Raw genomic sequence first — 18,318 nt, 5'->3', positions numbered from 1 at the left:
ACTATATAGTCTGAAGTATCATTCAGGTTAAGAGTGTATGGTCTTTTTTTTTTTTTTGCCGGTCATGGGGCCTGAACTCTGGGCCTGGGCACTGTCCCTTAGCTCTTCAGCTCAAGGCTAGCACTCTACCACTGGAGCCACAGCACCACTTCCGGCTTTTTTCGTTTATGTGGTGCTGAGGAATCGAACCCAGGACCTCATGCTTACAAGGCATGCACTCTACCGCTGAGCTACCTTCCCAGCCCAAGAGTGTATGGTCTTAATAAGTATGTTTTCCTTAAAAGTTTCCACTGGAGTTGAACAGCATGGAAAACTCTCAAATGCTTTTAGTCTACTAAGATTCTGTTCTCTCAATACAACTTGATTCAAATTTCAGTCAATTTGCATAAAAATTCTTTCAGTACTCAGGTATTTTCAGTACTTCAGACCTGCCTCCAAAGTTATATTTCAATCTCTTTCTACATTCAGGGTAAGGGTTACTAGGCTGTCTTTTTTGTCACTTTTGCCTGAGGCACTTTCTAGGCCCCTCAAGTTGTTTAAAGGCAGGAAGTCTCAGAATTGAACTATGACACCAGTAGGGAAGAGGTCACAGAACAATCTATTTCAGAGATCCATCCAACTGCTTGGGCAAAGCTACATGTGAAGAAGAGACAAGAATCAATAAGAAATGGACCCAAAAAGAGGCTGCTGCATGATCTCCACAATCCTCTATGTTGGCAGAGTCAGTAGGGTTTTTCCCCCTTCCTTTGGGGAAACCACTCTTTCTGACTTTGCAAAGGGAAGGGTTTGGGAAGAAAGCCTGGAAAAGCCCTATGTTATAAAACCATGGGCAACTTGAAAGAGAGAAATGGTGAAAGCACATACTTGTCTCAAAGTTCGGTATTTCAGAAAAAAGACAAGGCTCTAGAAATACAAGAATGACATTGGTAAGTGAAGCTAAAATACAGCAACGTGGCAAGTAAACCTCAGCATGTGCCCAAAGAACTGCCTCCCCTTCCCTAAATCTCTTCTCATCCTAGGGGCCTTCAGCCCTTCTCAAGGCTACTCCACTGTTTCAGGCTTAGGTAATCTTGGAGCGATGAGACAGGGAGTATCGGCTAGATTAGACCAGCCCAACAAGCTACTGGGTCTAAGAGACTCAAGCCAAGGTGGTAAACTAGCCCTACTTCAACAAGGGAAGGGCCCCAGCCATTTGGAATGACTTGCACAAAAGCAAGCAGAGCTCATTAGTCAGGCACACCCCTCCCCCAACCCTCCCTTCTGGGCATCCGGCCCCCCTAGGCCTCACTCCCAGGAGGCTTTTGCTGTTCTCAGAAGAGCCAGTGACAGCGGAGACCAGATCTCCAAATTAACCACCACTCTAAAAAGATGTGATTACCCCCCACACACACATACACTAAAGACAACACCTCCCTGAACGGGTCTGAAGTGGATAGATTAGTATGAAGTCGTGGAAAGGGCAGGGATTTGGTGAGTGAGGAGGCAGGAGAAATTGGTCCCTTCCCAGTAGCTTGGCTAGGCCTCTCCTCAGAGTGCTGCCTATTGAAGTGCTGGCCCTACTGGTTGAGGGCGATCTTCCTCTGCATCTCTGTCCTCAACTCCTATTGGGAAACAGCTGAAGCCTCCTGGGATGGCTGTGCGAAAGAGGGGGGGGAGGTGGTTGCGGGTGGCGGGATCCGCCCTAGGCAACTCCCTCCTCCTGGCTTCTGAGTTCCCATGGCCCCACTTGGAAAGTAACAGCCTTGGCCCTGAAAGGCGCCAATTTCTGGATTCGGAAAAGTATTCCCTGGACCAAAGTCGTTTCCTTCGTGCCCACTACTCTTTAGGGAATGGAAGGGACCCTGGGCCCGCAAAGAAACCTTTCCTCACTGTCGCAATCCAGACGCAGGGAACTGGAACGTAACAAGCTGCCCCCCCCCGCCCTATTCACACTTGTAGACTGGACACCCCCTCATCCCCGAGGGCACGCTAGACCACGAGACCCGCCCCCCCAACTCGTCTCCTCTCCTCCTCCAGCCATGGCGTAGGGCACAGCGTCCCAGTCGGGTTCGGTGGCCGGCCAAGCCCGCAGCCAGCCGCACAGGGCTCAAAGGACTAGCGAATACCCTTAGGGCCCACAGCGCCCATCCTCAGCACTCACCGTTTTGGGCATGGTGGCAGCAAAGGCAGCGGAGTTGCTGAAGTTTAGCTAGAAAGTATCGGGCAGCACTGAGCACGTAGTACACACTCGGATGCAACTCGGGGGGTCGGGGTCTCGAATTGGGTCCCTCGGTAGCGTCGGGGCGACTGCTTGGCTTCCTGCTAACGGGCCACGACTTCACAAACCCCACCCAGGAAAGAGCCGCCCCCGTTGCACCGCCCGCTCCTTTATGTGGCCCGGCTTCCGCGCCGCTCCCCGCCCTCGTGCCCGCCTCCTCGCCGGCCGCCGGCCTCGCCCCGCCCAGCCCGGCCCAGCCCAGCCTAGCCATTCCGGCCACGTGGGGACCCCCAGCCTAGGCCCCGACCGCCCAAAGAGGCTTTCACCTTCAGCTCAAGCCCACCCTAATCTTCTCTCAACCTTTCCCACCTTCCCTAGCCCACCGCTTCCCGTACATCTGGCCCCATTCCCAGTCATTGCGAGAGCCGACCATGGGCCACACCCTGGCAGATGCTTACACAGACCCGCCTACCCCCTGCAACTTTCCACGGATCGCCAGCTCACTGTCTTATCAAAGCTGTTCAAAGTTGTCCCTCTGTAGGCATTTCTGCCTCTTAGAAAAACTTCGGAGTGTATCGGAAACTCTTTCATTTACTTCCCACCCATGGATCTCAGCTCTGCTTTCTGGGGCCACAACAAATCCGAAACAGCTCCTGAGAGATGTAGATTCCCAAGTCCCCAGGAAACTTATCTTGACCAAACCATCAAATCTCCTCCAACACTTCATGTATTCTCTTCTGTAGAATTCTTTTCCCATCATATTTCCTCTTCTTGCTTGATCCTTGTTTGTGTGTGTGTGTGTGTGTGTGTGTGTGTGTGTGTGTTTATTTGCCAGTACTTGGACCTTGGGCTCTCAATTGGCCTTTTCTGCAAATCTAGACCTCTACTACTTGAGCCACACTTCCACCTCTGCTTTTTGCTAGTTAATTGGAGATAAGAGTTTCAAGGATTTTTCTGCCTAGCACTAACTTCAAACTTGATCTTCACATCTCAGTCACTTTAACTAGAATTACAGGGGTGAGCCAACAACACCCAGCTGGTCCTCATTTTCATCAAAATTGAAATCCCTTTCTGGATATTTGACTTCTAATCATTTTTCTTCCCTTAACTCTCAGTCCCTACTACCCTCCTCAAATCAATGCTCTGGTCTCCAAGCCCTTCCCCCAATATATTTACATTTTGTTGAGGCGTAAGTCCCCCGGGGAGATGCTTGCATCAGGTCTGTAGGTTCCCTCTTTACCATTTGTCAAGGTCACAGAATCCCAGGACCACAGTGCTGGACACTAGCAGTCATTTGGTTAAGTCTGAATCTGAAAATGATTGGTCCTTATCCTTTCCCTTCTTTGCACAGGCAACTGTGCAAAGGTATGATTTGAAAATCTTTTTCATGTGTGCCAAAACTAGGGCTTGATCTTAGGCTCTCACACTCTCACTTGGCTTTTTCTCTCAAGGCTGGAGCTCTACCACTTGAGCCACACCTCCACTTCTAGCTTTTCTCTAGTTATTAGGAGACAGAGCCTCACTGACTTTTTTTGTCCTGTTTAGCTTCCAGCTACAACCCTCAGATCTCAGGCCTCCGGGTAGCTAGGATCACGTGTGTAAGCCACCACCTGGCCCAGCTTTGATTCAGTACCTTTGTGATGTAAGACATCCCATACATCACTGATGGTCAGTCAGTATGAAGTGGGACAGGGGTCAGAACACTTAGGCTCTACTTACAATTCTACCATTATCTCAACCTGTGACCACTCACAGGTTGGTAAGTCCCTTTCTTTCTCTCATCTTGTTTCCCCTTCGTCAACAAAAGCTGAACTACTGGGTTTCCAAGGTCTTCCCCCCTCCCCTCACTCACACACACACACACACACACACACACACACACACACACACACACACACACAGATGCAAATGAAATATGTTTCTACATTTCGTAGGAAAATAGGTGACACTAGTAGGGTTGCATAAGGTCTTGCATTTATTCAGGAACCAACAGTCCTATTTCCGCTTCTGCTTTCCCAACTTAGTGTCTATGAGTCATTGTGCCTCAGTTTCTCTCACTGTGCCAAGATTCCTTGATGGATGCTAGAATAAACAAAGTTCCCTGCCAAGACCATTTCCTCAAGCTGAGCATTTGTCCCAAGGAAGTACAGCACTTACCAGAAAAGCCTCAGAAGCTAGGAGAGTGATAGCAGCCAATAACATGCTTTGATAACATCATGGTCCTCTTTTCTCAGAAGTTCAAGGAGCTCACTGATTCCTTTTCCATTCATGATCCCCTAGAGTCTACAGGGGCCCTGGTACTAAGTTAAATGGCTAAAGGGAAAAAAAAAGAGAAGCTGCTTAGAGACTCCAACTTTCTGGAAAGTGGAAATTCCCTGTGCATCATTCACAACCCATCATGTCAACACCCTTTTGTGAGTGTGCAAAAACAATTTGTTGTATGTGAACAAATACAACAAATGGATAGTGTAACAAGCAGGTAACCACAGTACTAAAAGAGAAAGAAAGCACAGGAGTCCATGTAGGGAGGAATGTGTCCAAGGCTGGGGAAGGGGTAAGGAAGTAGGTAGAAAGAAGGGCTAAGGCCCAAGCACTAGTAGTTGACACAGTAATAAAGGATACAAAGAGCTCAGATAAGAAGCACTAGTAGTTCATGCCTTGAGTCCTAGCTACTCAACAGTTTGAAATCTGAGGATCACAGTTCAAAGCCATCCTGGGCAAGAAAGTCTGTGAGAGTTTTATCTCCAATTAACCAGCAAAATGTATATATTACATATATATATATAGTATATATGTAATGTATAGATTGTGTGTGTGTGTGTGTGTGTGTGTGTGTGTGTGTGTGTGTGTGTGTGTATGGTTGGAACCAGGGGAAATAATAATTCCCTTCTCCCTCACTTTGCCAGACAGAAACTGGTTATACCAATTACACTCAAGCAATGGTGTCTAAATATTTGGAGCCTAGACTTGAAACCCTCTGAAAGGAACCCATCTCAGTCATCTCCCAGTTGGAAAAGAAGAGAAGCAATGATGGTTCTGTCTTGTTTTTCAAGATAACCAGGGAAATATACTTTTGTTCCCTAGCTCTTTACATAGCACTCCATACCTAAATAGCCAGAATTTCTGACCTCCATCACAGCCCACCTCTTACTGTTTTTATGTAATTTGAGGTTAATCATCCTAGGACCAAATGAATACCCGCAAATAAATTTATTTATTTATTTATTTAGCTCCAGTCATGGGGCCTGAACTCTGGGCCTGGGCACTGTCCCTCAGCTCTTCAGCTCAAGGCTAGTGCTCTACCACTTGAGCCACAGCACCACTTCCAGCTTTTTCTGCTTATGTGGTGCTGAGGAATCGAACCCAGGGCCTCATGCATGCAAGGCAAGTGTTCTACCACCTTCCCAGCCCCATAAATTTATTTTTGTACGAATACTGGGGCTTTAATTCAGTACCTGTTTTTTTATTGGTAGTGTTTGGTTTTGCTTTGGTTTTTATCTTCTGGGGGGAAATAAAGGAGGGGTGAAGGAAGCAGGAAGAAGGATAAACAAATGCAATCATGTTATTAACTATACACTACATAGAAAATGACCTATGTAAACTTGTGGGCAGGGATGGGAGAGAGAAACTGGGGGAAAGTAAAGAAATGGGTGGCATACAACATTATAATAACAATGAAAATATTTTTTTAATTTGTTATATTATCTTTTAGCAATTGTACATAGGGCTTTAAATTTAACAAGTTAGTTTATGAGAACAATGCATCTTGATTAATATCACTCCTTCTAGTGTTCTTCCCCATTTTCCCAACCCCACCCATCCCATCAAGTTACTTGACTCTATTTTCACATATATGCATTTAATACAATGACTATATCCTCCCACCCTTCCTCTCTCCAGTCATCTTTTTCATTCAAGGCTACATACAGCTCTACCACTTGAACCACAGGTCTAGTTCTGGCCTTTTTTGTAGAGATAAGAGTCTCAAGCTTGGGCTGGCATCAAACCACAATCCTCAGATCACAGCCTCCTGAGCAGTAAGGATTATAGGTATGAACTGCTGGCACCTGAATCATCACAATTAGGTCTGGACAGAAGAAAAATTCTATTAGTGTTTGTAGAAAGGAAGATACGGAAATAAAGGCTAATGATCCACACATAGGTTGATTATCCTAGGAGAAGTGACAGATAGAAAGGCATTAGAGGGTTTTGATATTTCAAGGAAGGACAAGTCATTTTGCAAACAGAACATCTAGATTAAAGGCAATGTGAGCAGAAATTGCTTAGGCACATTCAGGCTCTGAACTGCAAGAAAGCCAAGAGCATCCTTTTAGGGACAAGACATATGGAAAGAAGAGATTTGACCTGGACTCTAAGCCCAGAGATAATTCCAGAGCTGCAGCAAATGTGGACATCAATGTCAAGGGAATGGCAAATAAGAACTGCGCAAGGCTGATTTATGTGAAAGCTTATGCCATGCTCAAGAATGAAATGAAATTGAATTTGTAATCACTTCCCCATATATTGTCCCCACCCTAAATCCAAGCTCACTGCTGTATAAAAGCATTTACATTCTAAATGCCAATCCTCCTTCAGAGGAGAGGTGATAGGAGACAGGAACTAAGTGGGGAGCAGCTCTGAATCCCAGAGACACTTTACACAAATACCTTCCCACACACAAGGCATTGTATGGCAGCAGTTGAAATTTCTTCATCACTAAGAACTTTTGGAGGGAACTTTTCATTCTCATCATTATTGAGAAACTCTTCTGCACGGCCAAGTTAGATCTCTTCTGCTGTCTTTAGTACATTTGCCCTAAGTTGATTGTTAAAGAAGAAATAAACTAAATCTATGAGGCTTTTCCTCTTCTCCACTCAAAAGAAGACAGATATGCCAGACACAAATGAGGGCAAGTAGCATCTTCAGGCTGAAACTCTGAGGTATTCCCACTTGCTTCCTACCCCTAAGGTTAGTAGCCCAAACATTTGACTAGTTATGGGTGCCTTCAACAAACAAAGAGAATGAGCTGGCAACACTGCTCTTCCTAGCAGTAAGACACACACACACACACACACAAAGGAGGATAGAGAGAGGGAGAGAGGGAGATAGAGAGAGGGGGAGTGAGAGAAAGGGAGAGAGGGAGATAAGAGAGAGGGAGAGGGACACAGAAACAGACACAGAGACACAGACAGAATGTATCTTGTGATACAATATCATTGAGAACATAAAATGATACTTTTTTTTTGTCAGTTGAGGGGCTTGAACTCAAGGCCTGGTCCCTGTCCTTGAGCTCTTTTGCTCAAAGCTAGTGCTCTGCCACTTTGAGCCACATCACTTCTGGTTTTCTGGTGGTTAATTAGAGATAAGAGTCTCAATGGAGTTTTGAGTCACAATCCTCTGACAGCCTCCTGAGTAGCTAGGATTACAGGTGTGAGCCACTGGCCTGGCCCAAAACTGATACTTTTAACCATTCTGTGTTTTACTCACTTCTTAGAAATAATAGATTTTGAGTGAAAGGAGAGAAGATAATGTTGATGAGGCATCTACTATGTGCTGGATGTTAGCAAGGCCATTTCTGTATCTAACTTAATGTAGACCTGGCAAGAAAATCTAGAGACAACAATGGCAACACTGAAGGTCTGAAGACCAAAGTGGCTTTACCCAAAATTCTCACAGTTTGTTGACAGTGGGATGAATCTTAACCTGGGTCTTGTGAGTCCAAAGTTCCCCTTATTTCTACCATCCTTAACTTGTGACCATTTTACTCCTGAGCTTCGAGCTGGCACACTGAGGAAGGACATGTATTTTACAAGGCCTATCACCCTAATACCATAGTGGGCAGGCTAGACAGCTGGAGATAATGGGTGCATAACAATTAACAGCAGCGCAATGGCATCTCACCAGTACCAACTGCCTGGGAATATTTATTATTAATCACACTAATGGACCGCAGTAAGAGGGCAGAGACTTTCTACATGGCTTTTTCTCTAATAAAGTTAGAAGCTGTTCCCAGCCAACTGCTAGTAACTCCACTTGAGCCAGTGTCCTTCTAAAATATGAAATTAGTCCTGCAGAGCAGAAAGGGTCTCTTAGTAGAGTCATTAGCTATAAGGCCTGCCGTCCCCCAACAGATGGGTGACCATACACATGACCAGCCTGCATGCACCTAGAGGGAAACCAGACATAAGTCCCTTCATGAAGCAGGTGCAGTACACATGCATACACCTAGAAGGACAGTCCCCATCCTGCCACCCTGCCCATGTGTGCATCAGTGCTGGTGCCAGGTTGTAAGCAAGTTTGGGTGAGGTATGCTTGTCTTCTCCCAAGAGCTCTGTATCTGGTGGTTGTACCATCTATTGTGTGTATGTTTACATGGTGTCATTGTGTTTAATTCTTCTTTGACTGTTGCTGTCAGTCATTAGGCCCTACTCTGTCTGTCTGTCTGTGTGAGCATCTCCACTGGCTATACCCTTATGTCAGTCCTCACTGACTCTGACCTGAACTGTCCCAAGAGGCTCCTCCCTGGTTTCCCTGCCTCTAGGCTGCCCTGCCCAGGTCTTCTCTACATGGCCAGCCAACACATGATCACCATGATGATGATCTGAAACCGCAGCTTTCACCTGTGCTCAGAGCTGGTAGGTGACCTGCACCCCAACACACATGCACCTCCCTTTTCAGCCTTCTTTTCCTCCCACAGCTCCTCAGCACTGGAGCCAGGCTGCTCTCACCACATGTACTTCATCATACTTGCTCTGGTCTCTGGTTCCCAAGGGGCCTCACCTGCACCAAGGCCACCCTCAGTCTTTCCTCTTCCTTGTGCTATCTGCCTCCCTATGGCTGTTCCTGTAGTGCCCACAATTGGTTCCTAGTGTTCATCGGGCCTTCCTTCCACATCCTGCTTTGACTTGTCAACTCTTGCTTTTGTGTAAGTGTGTGTGCCAATACTGGGGCTTGAACTCAAGGCCTTGCCTTCTTCTTTAACTCACAGTTGGTGCTCTACCACTAGAGCCACACATCTACTTTCACTTTCTATGGGTTAGTTGGAAACAAGAATTTCTCAAATTTGTCACCTGGGGCTGGCTTTAAACTATGATCCTCAGATCTCAGCCTCCTGAATAGCTAGGATTACAGACATGAGCCATCAGTATTGAGGGACTTACTTTTTCTTTTTTTCTTCTATTCCAAGCTGGGCTGTGGCTGCTCCCATAAAGAGAGTACATCTTAGAGGGGTGCTGGTGGCTCACAAATGTAATCCTAGCTACTCTGGAAAGCCTGTGAAACTCATTTTTAAAAACTACTCAGAGTGAGGAGATAGGAGGGAAGGGATGGTAAGGGGAAACAAAGGAAGAGGCAACAATGCTTGATAAGAAATGTTCTCATTTCCTTGCTCATGTAATTGTAACCCCTCTGTATGGTATTTTCACAATAAAATAATAAAATAAAAGATAAATAACTTGCCCAAAGGGGAAAAAAACTACGTAGAACAAGTCAGAAGTAGTATTGTGGCTCAAGTGTACAGCACTGTACAGTGCTAGGCTGGAGCACAAAGAAGCTCAGGGACAGCACCTAGCCCCTTAGTTCAAGCCCCAGGACTGGCAAGAGAGGGGTGGGTAGCACATCTTGTGTTCCATGCAGAAGGAGCCTAACACAATTTCAGGCATATTTCTTGGAGCTCAGGAAAGACTGCTCTCAGCCTAGGCCTAGAGGAGAGCTGTATCTACCTTCTCATTTCCAGCCTTATGGGCTTGTTAACATGTATTATGTCCAGACTTTCCAAGGAATCAACTTCCCTGTCATACTGCAACAACTTTTATGAAACAAGACAAATGGAAAAGTACCTCGGGCCTTACTTCCTGTTAGCAAAATGAGCTCCCTTCCCATAGCTTAGTACACTCCTTCCCCTCTCCATAGCTTAGCATGCTCCCTTCCTAGGCAACACCAGGCCCATGTAGTAAAAGCAGTAAATAATCAGCCTCCAACTTCCTCTACCTTGGGATGGCACTTCTCTGGGGTAGCTACCACCATATAAGGCAACAAGAGCCCTTTAACCTTCAGGTCTGGGTAGCTGCAAGGTCCCTTATCTACTATTTGGACAGCAGCCATAAAGCCTAGTCCAACATGATGAAGCCCCTGGCCATCACATCCACTCCAGAGTCTCCACCTCCTAGCCCCTTCTAGCCCCTCCTAAACCTCCTAGGTTATATAGGTCACCTCAGACAATAGCTGGTGCTTCTTCTCACTTCTCCCTTGTGAGCGGGGGGTCTTGCCAGCCCCTTTCCTGGCAATAAACCTTTCTTTGTTCTCTGTACCTGGATTATCTGCATGGTTCTCTGGCAAAGCCTAATTTACCCTATCACTTCCCCTTCTCTTCTGACTCACAACAGCACATACACTGCACTAGTTCTCTTCCACATTATCTTGCTGGGGTCAGTTATATCCAGCTCACAGACATTATAAGGCCCACAAAACCATCTGGTACGTGACAGGGCAGATATGTCAGCTACCTGAGGCCTGTCTGCCTACATTTATAATTTTTTACAATGTTTTTTATCAATGATTTTATTAATATCTAAATGGTCTTTGGCAAAATAAAGGCTCACTACTCCTATAAGAGGAATACTCAACTATGTCTAAGTATTAATGTAATGTGATAAAGAAAACAAGCTGGATGCCAGTGGCTTAGACCTGTAATCTTAGCTACTCAGAAGGCTGAGGTCTAAGGATCATGGTTGAAGCCATCTCAGGCAGGAAAGTCTGTGAGACTCTTATCTTCAATTAATCAGCAAAAAGCTAGAAGTGGAGCTGTGGCTCAAAGTGGTAGAGTGCTAATCTTGAATAAAAGAACACAAGGGGGGCTAGGAAGGTGGCTCAGTGGTAGAGCGCTTGCCTTGCATGCATGAGGCCCTGGGTTCAATTCCTCAGCACCACATAAGCAAAAAGAAAAAAAAGCCGGAAGTGATGCTGTGGCTCAAGTGGTAGAGCACTAGCCTTGAGCTGAAGAGCTGAAGGACAGCGCCCAGGCCCAGAGTTTAGGCCCCACGACCGGACCCCCCCCCCAAAAAAAAGAGCACAGGGATCCCACTCACCCACTCAGGCTCTGAGTTCAAGTCCTATGATTGATGAAAAGAAGCCAGAAAGAAGTTCATGGACTCCCCCTAGGCCCTGAGTTCAAGTTCCAGGACAAGCATACACAAAAAGACAAAGAAAGAAGTCCAAATATTCATCACAAAAGGGTTGATTAAATACATTATGGTAATGCTCATATGTACTCAGGGGCAAAGCACTTATTTAGTATGTGAAAGGTTCTGGATTAAATCCCAGCACTCCCCCAAAATGATGCTATATCCAATCAATAGGATACTGTTCTGCCTTTTGAAAACAGAAGCTACTGTGAGAAGAGGCTTTTTCTTTTTCTTTTTTGTCAGTTGTGGGTCTTGAGCTCAGCGACAGCTCCCAGACCCAGGCACCAAGGCTGAGAAGAGGCTTTTGAAACCGGTTGCCAATGGCTCATGCCTGTAATTCTACCTACTCAGGAAACTGAGATCTAAGAATCCCAGTTCAAAGCCAGCTCAGGCAGGAAATGCCATGAGAGTAATCTTCAATTAACCACCAAAAAGCTGAAACTTTAGTAGGTATAGATCAAGTAGTAAAGCACCAGCCTGAGTGAAAAAGCTGAGACGGTGCACAGGTCCTGAACTTCAGCCCATCACTGGCACAAAACAGAGGCTTTTGGTTTACTCTTAAGTCATAAACTCATATGAATAAGATAATCCAATTAATGAATTTTAAATACTCAAGTGTTCACACACATGTTCATAAGTCTCTAGTAATGGATAAAGATGCACAGGAAACAGATAACAATAGTTATCTCTGAAGAGGGTACAGGAATTGAAGAGAATAAAGAGAGTTTTTACTTCTTAGTGTGTAGGTTTGCATCCTTTAATGTATATAGGTTGGGCAAGAAAATCAGGATCCAAAAAGTTTCTAGCAAGCTCAAATAACAGTAAAGCTTAAAAGTGAAGCAAATATAGAGATTATACTTGAGCTGATCTCATGAGAAAAAGATGGTAAACATGTGGCCTACCAGAAGGATGACTAAAACCATCTCTGAGGCTGAGCATGGTGGTTCACACCTGTGGTCTCAGCACTAGGCAGGCCGAGACAGGAGGATAACTAGATTGAAATCAGTCTGAGTTGCAGTGAGTTCCAGACCAGCTTGAACTATGTATCAAGACTGTGTCTCAAATACATACATACATGCATATATGTCTGAGGTTTTACTTGACAATAAATTCCATATTTGATAGCAGTGGGCTATGGCTGCCAGGAGAATTAATTCAGACCTGGAAGGCTACTGTGTATGGAGAAATAGGCCAATGTCCCTTCTTCCCTAGTCAAACACTGGTGTTAAGAACTCTATCATGTGCCTGTGATCCTAGCTACTCAAGAGGCTCAGATCTGAGGATCATGGTTCAAAGCCAGCCCAGGTTAGAAAGTCCATGTGACTATTATCTCCAAGTAACCACCAGAAAACCAGAAGTAATGGAGCTGTGGCTCAAAGAGCCATAGCACTAACCTTGAGCAAAAAAATATACTCAGGGACAGTGCCCAGGCCCTGAGTTCAAGACCTACGACCACCACCACCAACAACAAAAATATCCCTATCATTCTATGGTTCCAGCTTTAATGGCAACATACATCCAAATCTGTTTTTAGGGAACGAGGTGGTTGGGAAAGGGGATGGGACCCAAGTTACATGTGGAACAGTTGAAGGAGTTGATATTGTTCAACTAGAGAATGGCAAAATTGAGAATTATTATCTACATAATTATCTGTATCTTTGGGACAGAGTTAGGACCAATGGGAGAAAGCCACAGAGCCATATACAGGAGAAGCAATAGCTGTTCAAAACTAGAGAATGTTACTCAGGGTGACATAATTGGAGGTATTCAAAACAAGTTGGATGATCTCACACTCTGAGAGGTTGAAGAAAAGAGTCCTTCACTCTGAGAATATCTGAAATCAATATGTTAAAAAATGCTACTCAGAGGGATGAGATCTGAGGATCACATTTCAAAGCCAGTCTAGGCAGACAAATCCATGACACTCTTAGTTCCAATTAACCACCAAAAAGCTGGGAGTGGAGCTGTAGATCGAGTGCTATAGCATCAGCCTTGAGAAAAGCTAAGGGACAATGTCCGGGCCCTGAGTTTAAGTCCCAGTACTGACACAAAAAATAATGATATCTAAACAGAGACCAGAAGGACAACAAGCCAGTCATACAAAGAGCCAGAGGGAGAATTCCAGAAGAAATGGCCAAGTAGAAGGAGCAGCATTGTGACTCTTAGATGGAAAAAGATAGAACACTAAGCAGGAAGTAGAAGTAGTGCAAGTCCAACTTTGCCTAGGAAATGGGAGAGAGAGATTGGTGGCAGAAAAGTTTATGAAAGTAAATGATCGCATGGCACCTGTGGTTCACACCTATAATCCTAACTACTCATGTTGCTGAAATCTGAGGATCCAGGCTCAAAGTCAGCCCAGGCAGACAAATCCAAAAGACTTTTTATCTCTAACTAGCAAAAAGCCTGAAATTAGAGACATGGCTCAAGTTGTAGAGCTCTGATTTTGGTCAGAAAAAGCCAAGTGAGAGCAGGAGGCCCTGAGTTCATTGTCAATACTGGTGCACATGCGCACGCGCACACACACACACACACACACACACACACACACACACACACACACACACCAAAAATGAGATAATAAATGAACACATGTGATGGAAGGAAGGGGTCTCATTACTTCCATCTCTACCCCTCGTTTAATCTATGAGGTCAGAGTTGTGGAGGTGGGAAGCAGCTCCCCTACGCCAGCAGGCAAGCCCTTGATGTATGCTATGCTGACATAGTCCCCTGAAAATGGGGACAACTCAATTGTGGAGGACCAGACTAGTGGCTTAGGGACACAGCCAGCTACTGGGTGGATCCAGACAGGCCTTTGGCCAGAAAGCCAGAATGATCTCATCTTCATGGCAAACAGCATCAATCAGGAGGCCTGGTACTAAGCAAGTTCCTAAGGGATTAAAAGAGAAAGCAAGTTCCAATTCTTTCATTCAGGAGCTTTTATCAGTGATCTGGAAGACTTGTTGCATGAGGGATAAGATGTTCCTCATTTCCACATCACCTTCTGGACAAGACAATCTCACATTCCTCCTGGGTCTTAGATCCTACCTTGAACTTAGGCCAGGCTGGCTCTCAGCAGAAACACAACTCTTTACATTTCCCTAAAAACCTTTCATCTTCTATTTTCAGGAGATGTCCTGAAACCATCCGCATCTGCAGTATAGGGTCATTCATCTTTTTTAAATTGACTTTCTTGATTCTTATTGCTCTTGTATCTGGAGACCCAGGGGAAAAGAATGTGGAACTGGGAGTCAGGAGTCAGTTTTTTTCCCTAAGCAAGTGCATTCACCTCTCTTCATCCTATTTCCCTCACATAAAATACAGATGTACAGCCTAGCTGATGGTAAAGGTGTTACATTTTAGGGTTCTGGTTTCTATTTTCATCCTTTAATAAAAATATGAAAGAGGATGGGTGCTGGTGACTTATGCCTATAATTATAGCTACTCAGGATCCTGAGATCTAAGAATCAAAGTTCAAAGCCAGACTAGGGAGAAAAGCCTGTGAGATGCTTATCTCCAACTACAAAGTCAGAGGCTGGAAATAGAAGTGTTACTCAAGTGGTAGAGAGCTAGCCTTGAGCAGAAAATCTAAGCAAGAATACAAGGCCCTGAGTTCAAACCCCAGTACTGGCATAAAAAGATATGAGGTACAGTTAGGCAGTGATGAAAGACCATGTTCAAGTATTCAGTGGTTGTATCAGTTAAGCACAGGGTTCTTTGTCTTCTTCCAAACATTCTGAAACTCAGAATGGCTGGACATTTTTGGACCCAGTAATTATAAAGCACATGTTAAGGCTTTGTTGACCTGAGGAAAGTAGTTGGGTGTAAGTGACTTAAACCTGTAATTTTAAGGACGCAGGAGACTGAAATCTGGGAGATAGTGGTTTGGGACCAACCTTGGCAGAAAGCCCATGGGATTCCATCTCTAAAATAACCAGCAAAAGGTAAGGCTGGGAACATGGCTTAAGTGATAGAGCACCAGGTACAAGCAAACAAATAAGCAAGGGTGGAGCTCTGAGTTCAAGCCCTTCAATTATCACAAATAATAGCTTCCCCTTGGAGAAAAGAAAGCTGAGGAGTTTGAGTGGTGTGCCTATGAGGGAAAAGTAGAAAACAGCCCATCCTCTATCACTATGGTATCACACTGGCAGCACCTCGTCATTTAGAGTCACAGGGGAAGACTGGGAACACACACGACTGGCTTTGAGGAGTATTTATTTATTTATTTATTTAATTCTATTTCATTTTTATGTGAACCTGGGGCTTGAATTCAGGGCTTGGTTGCTATCCTTTAGCTTTTTGAGATGGCACTCTATCACTCCAAGCACACTTCCACTTCTGGCTTTGTAGTGGCTCTCTCACTAGAGAAAAGAGTGTCACAGATTTGTCTGCCTGGGCTGCCTCTATCCTCAGATCTTAGCCTCCTAATTAACTATGGTTACTGTTGTGAGCCACCTGTGCCCCACTCTAAGGAATTTAAATCCTGTGAGCCCTCTTCATTTTCTACCACTGAGATGTAGCTGGTGATGGACTAGCACCCATATGGATACATGGCTGGGCCACATATAAAACAGCATCTTTTTCACAGCTGGAAGAAGGTGGAAGGCTTTATTTTATTTTATATTTTTCAATCTCACCATATAGTTGGCCTTGAACTCATGATCCTCTTGCCACAGCCACCTGAGTATCTGGGCTTATAAACATAAGTACCACCAAGCCAGGCACTGGTGGCTCACACCTGTAATCCTAGCTACTCTGGAGGCTGAGATCTGAGGATCACAGTTCAAAGCCAGCCCCGGCAGGAAAGTCCGTGAGACTCTTATCTCCAATAAACCACTAGAAAACCGGAAGTGGCACTGTGGTTCAAGCACTAGAGTGCTCGCCTTGAGCTGAAGAGCTGAGGGATTGCGCTCAAGCCCAGAGTTCAAGCCCCACGACCGACAAAATAAATAAATAAATAAATAAATAGGGCTGGGAATGTGGCTCAGTGGTAGAGTGCTTGCCTTGCATGCATGAGGCTCTAGGTTCCATTCCTCAGCACCACATAAGCAAAAAGAGAAAAAAGCCGGAAGTGGCACTGTGGCTCAAGTGGTAGAGTGCTAGCCTCGAGCTGAAGAGCTGAGGGACAGCACTCAGGCCCAGAGTTCAGGCCACGACCGGACTCCCCCCCCCCCCAAAAAAAAGAACTTGAACTTGGGTTAGCTATCTCCCCAGGTGCTGAAAAACCAACTAGAGCACAACTAGTTCCCAGAATAATATCCCTGCTCAAAAAAAAAAAAAAAAAAGATGTTAGTACATCCTTCCAGATGTTACAGAGTTCAGGCCCCATAACCGGACCCAAAAAACAAAAAACAAACAACAACAACAACAACAAAAATAAATAAATAAATAAATACCACCAAGGCCCAGCATGGGGGGGGGGGGGGTCCGATCGTGGAGCCTGAACTCTGGGCCTGGGCGCTGTCCCTCAGCTCTTCAGCTCAAGGCTAGCGCTGTACCACTTGAGCCACAGCGCCACTTCCAGCTTTTTTTTTCTGCTTATGTGGTACTGAGGAATGGAACCTAGGGCCTCATGCATGCAAGGCAAGCGCTCTACCACTGAGCCACCTCCCCAGCCCCCTCTAAGGATCTTTGAAACTTGCATTTGTCTGCTAAAGTAATGTTGGAATATTTTCTAGTCTCAGACTAGAAACTGAGAAAACTAGGATGAAGCAAAGAGAAAATAATTTCTGGAAGGGGCTGTGAAAGATGGTATTTACTACATTATCAAGCCTACTTGTGTTGGGCCAAACAAAACACTGACAAGCAAATGCACACTTAAGTAGTCAAGTTTGGGAACATTTGGACATCACAAGAAGACACTGGCACTGGGCTGGGAAGGTGGGTCAGTGGTAGAGCGCTTGCCTTGCATGCCTGAGGCCCTGGGTTCGATTCCTCAGTACCACATAAGCAAAAAGAAAAAAGCCGGAATTGGTGCTGTGGCTTAAGTGGTAGAGCACTAGCCTTGAGCTGAAGAGCTAAGGGACAGCGCCCAGGCCCAGAGTTCAGGCCCCATAACCAGACCCTCCCAAAAACAAAAACAAAAACAAGAAGACACTGGCACTTATACCCACATAAACATAGCTATGATCATTCTCATTGTCCCTCTGTGTGTCTCCTATATCTCTGTGTCTCCCTCTTCCTCTCCCTCCTGCCCTCATGTTCCAGTACTAGAGCTTGAACTTAGGATCTTGTGACTTGTTTGGCTTTTTCACTCAAGGCTGGTGCTCTAACACTTGAGCTACACCTCCAATTTTGGCTTTTTGGTGGATAATTAGAAATAAAAGTCTCTGGGGCTGGGAAGGTGGCTCAGTGGTAGAGCACTTGCCTTGCATGCATGAGGCCCTGGGTTCGATTCCTCAGAACCACATAAGCAAAAAATAAAAAGCCAGAAGTGGCACTGTGGCTCAAGTGGTAGAGCGCTAGCCTTGAGCTGAAGAGCTGAAGGACAGCACCCAGGCCCAGAGTTCAGGCCCCACGACCGGACCCCTCCAAAAAAAAATAGAAATAAGAGTCTCACAGACATTTCTTCCTGAGCTGTTTTCAAACAGCAATCCTTAGATCTGTACCTGCATAGTAGCTAGGGTTATAGATATGAGCTACCAGTGCCCAGTGATCCTTCGCTTTTATCTATGTGCATTTCAAGATGTACAAAACACTTGCAATAGCTAACATTCCATAGCCTTCTGACAACAATCCTTGGAAAGGATTACTATTATTTCAATTTGGACAGACAATGATGGCTGTTGACATGACTTTAGGTGCCTAGTAAATGTAAGGTTCTAAGTTCATACCCTAGAACCACTAAATTTGTTTTACAGACAAGGAAACTGAAGCTTGGATTAACATGTTTATTTATCTAAAATCATCCAACTAATGGATGACAAAACAGAACAAAACAGG

The 18,318-nt window shown here is 45.1% G+C and overlaps 1 protein-coding gene across 1 annotated transcript in view; it reads right to left on the bottom strand.

Moving 5' to 3' along the window:
* The window catches only part of Msn (moesin), a 92,713-nt gene extending 90,353 nt beyond the window's left edge, over window positions 1-2,360 (bottom strand). The window contains exon 1 of the mRNA XM_042666931.1: window positions 2,141-2,360. Coding sequence (XP_042522865.1) covers window positions 2,141-2,152 — 12 coding nt within the window. The 5' untranslated portion in view covers window positions 2,153-2,360. The remainder of the gene's footprint in view (window positions 1-2,140) is intronic.
* Window positions 2,361-18,318: the final 15,958 nt, after the last annotated feature.

This window comes from Dipodomys spectabilis, unplaced genomic scaffold, assembly GCF_019054845.1.
Source record: "Dipodomys spectabilis isolate Male_0828 unplaced genomic scaffold, ASM1905484v1 ptg000370l, whole genome shotgun sequence".
NCBI lineage: Eukaryota > Metazoa > Chordata > Mammalia > Rodentia > Heteromyidae > Dipodomys > Dipodomys spectabilis.
Note: the sequence above shows the minus strand (reverse complement) of the source record. Positions and strands in the feature narration are given on the sequence as shown.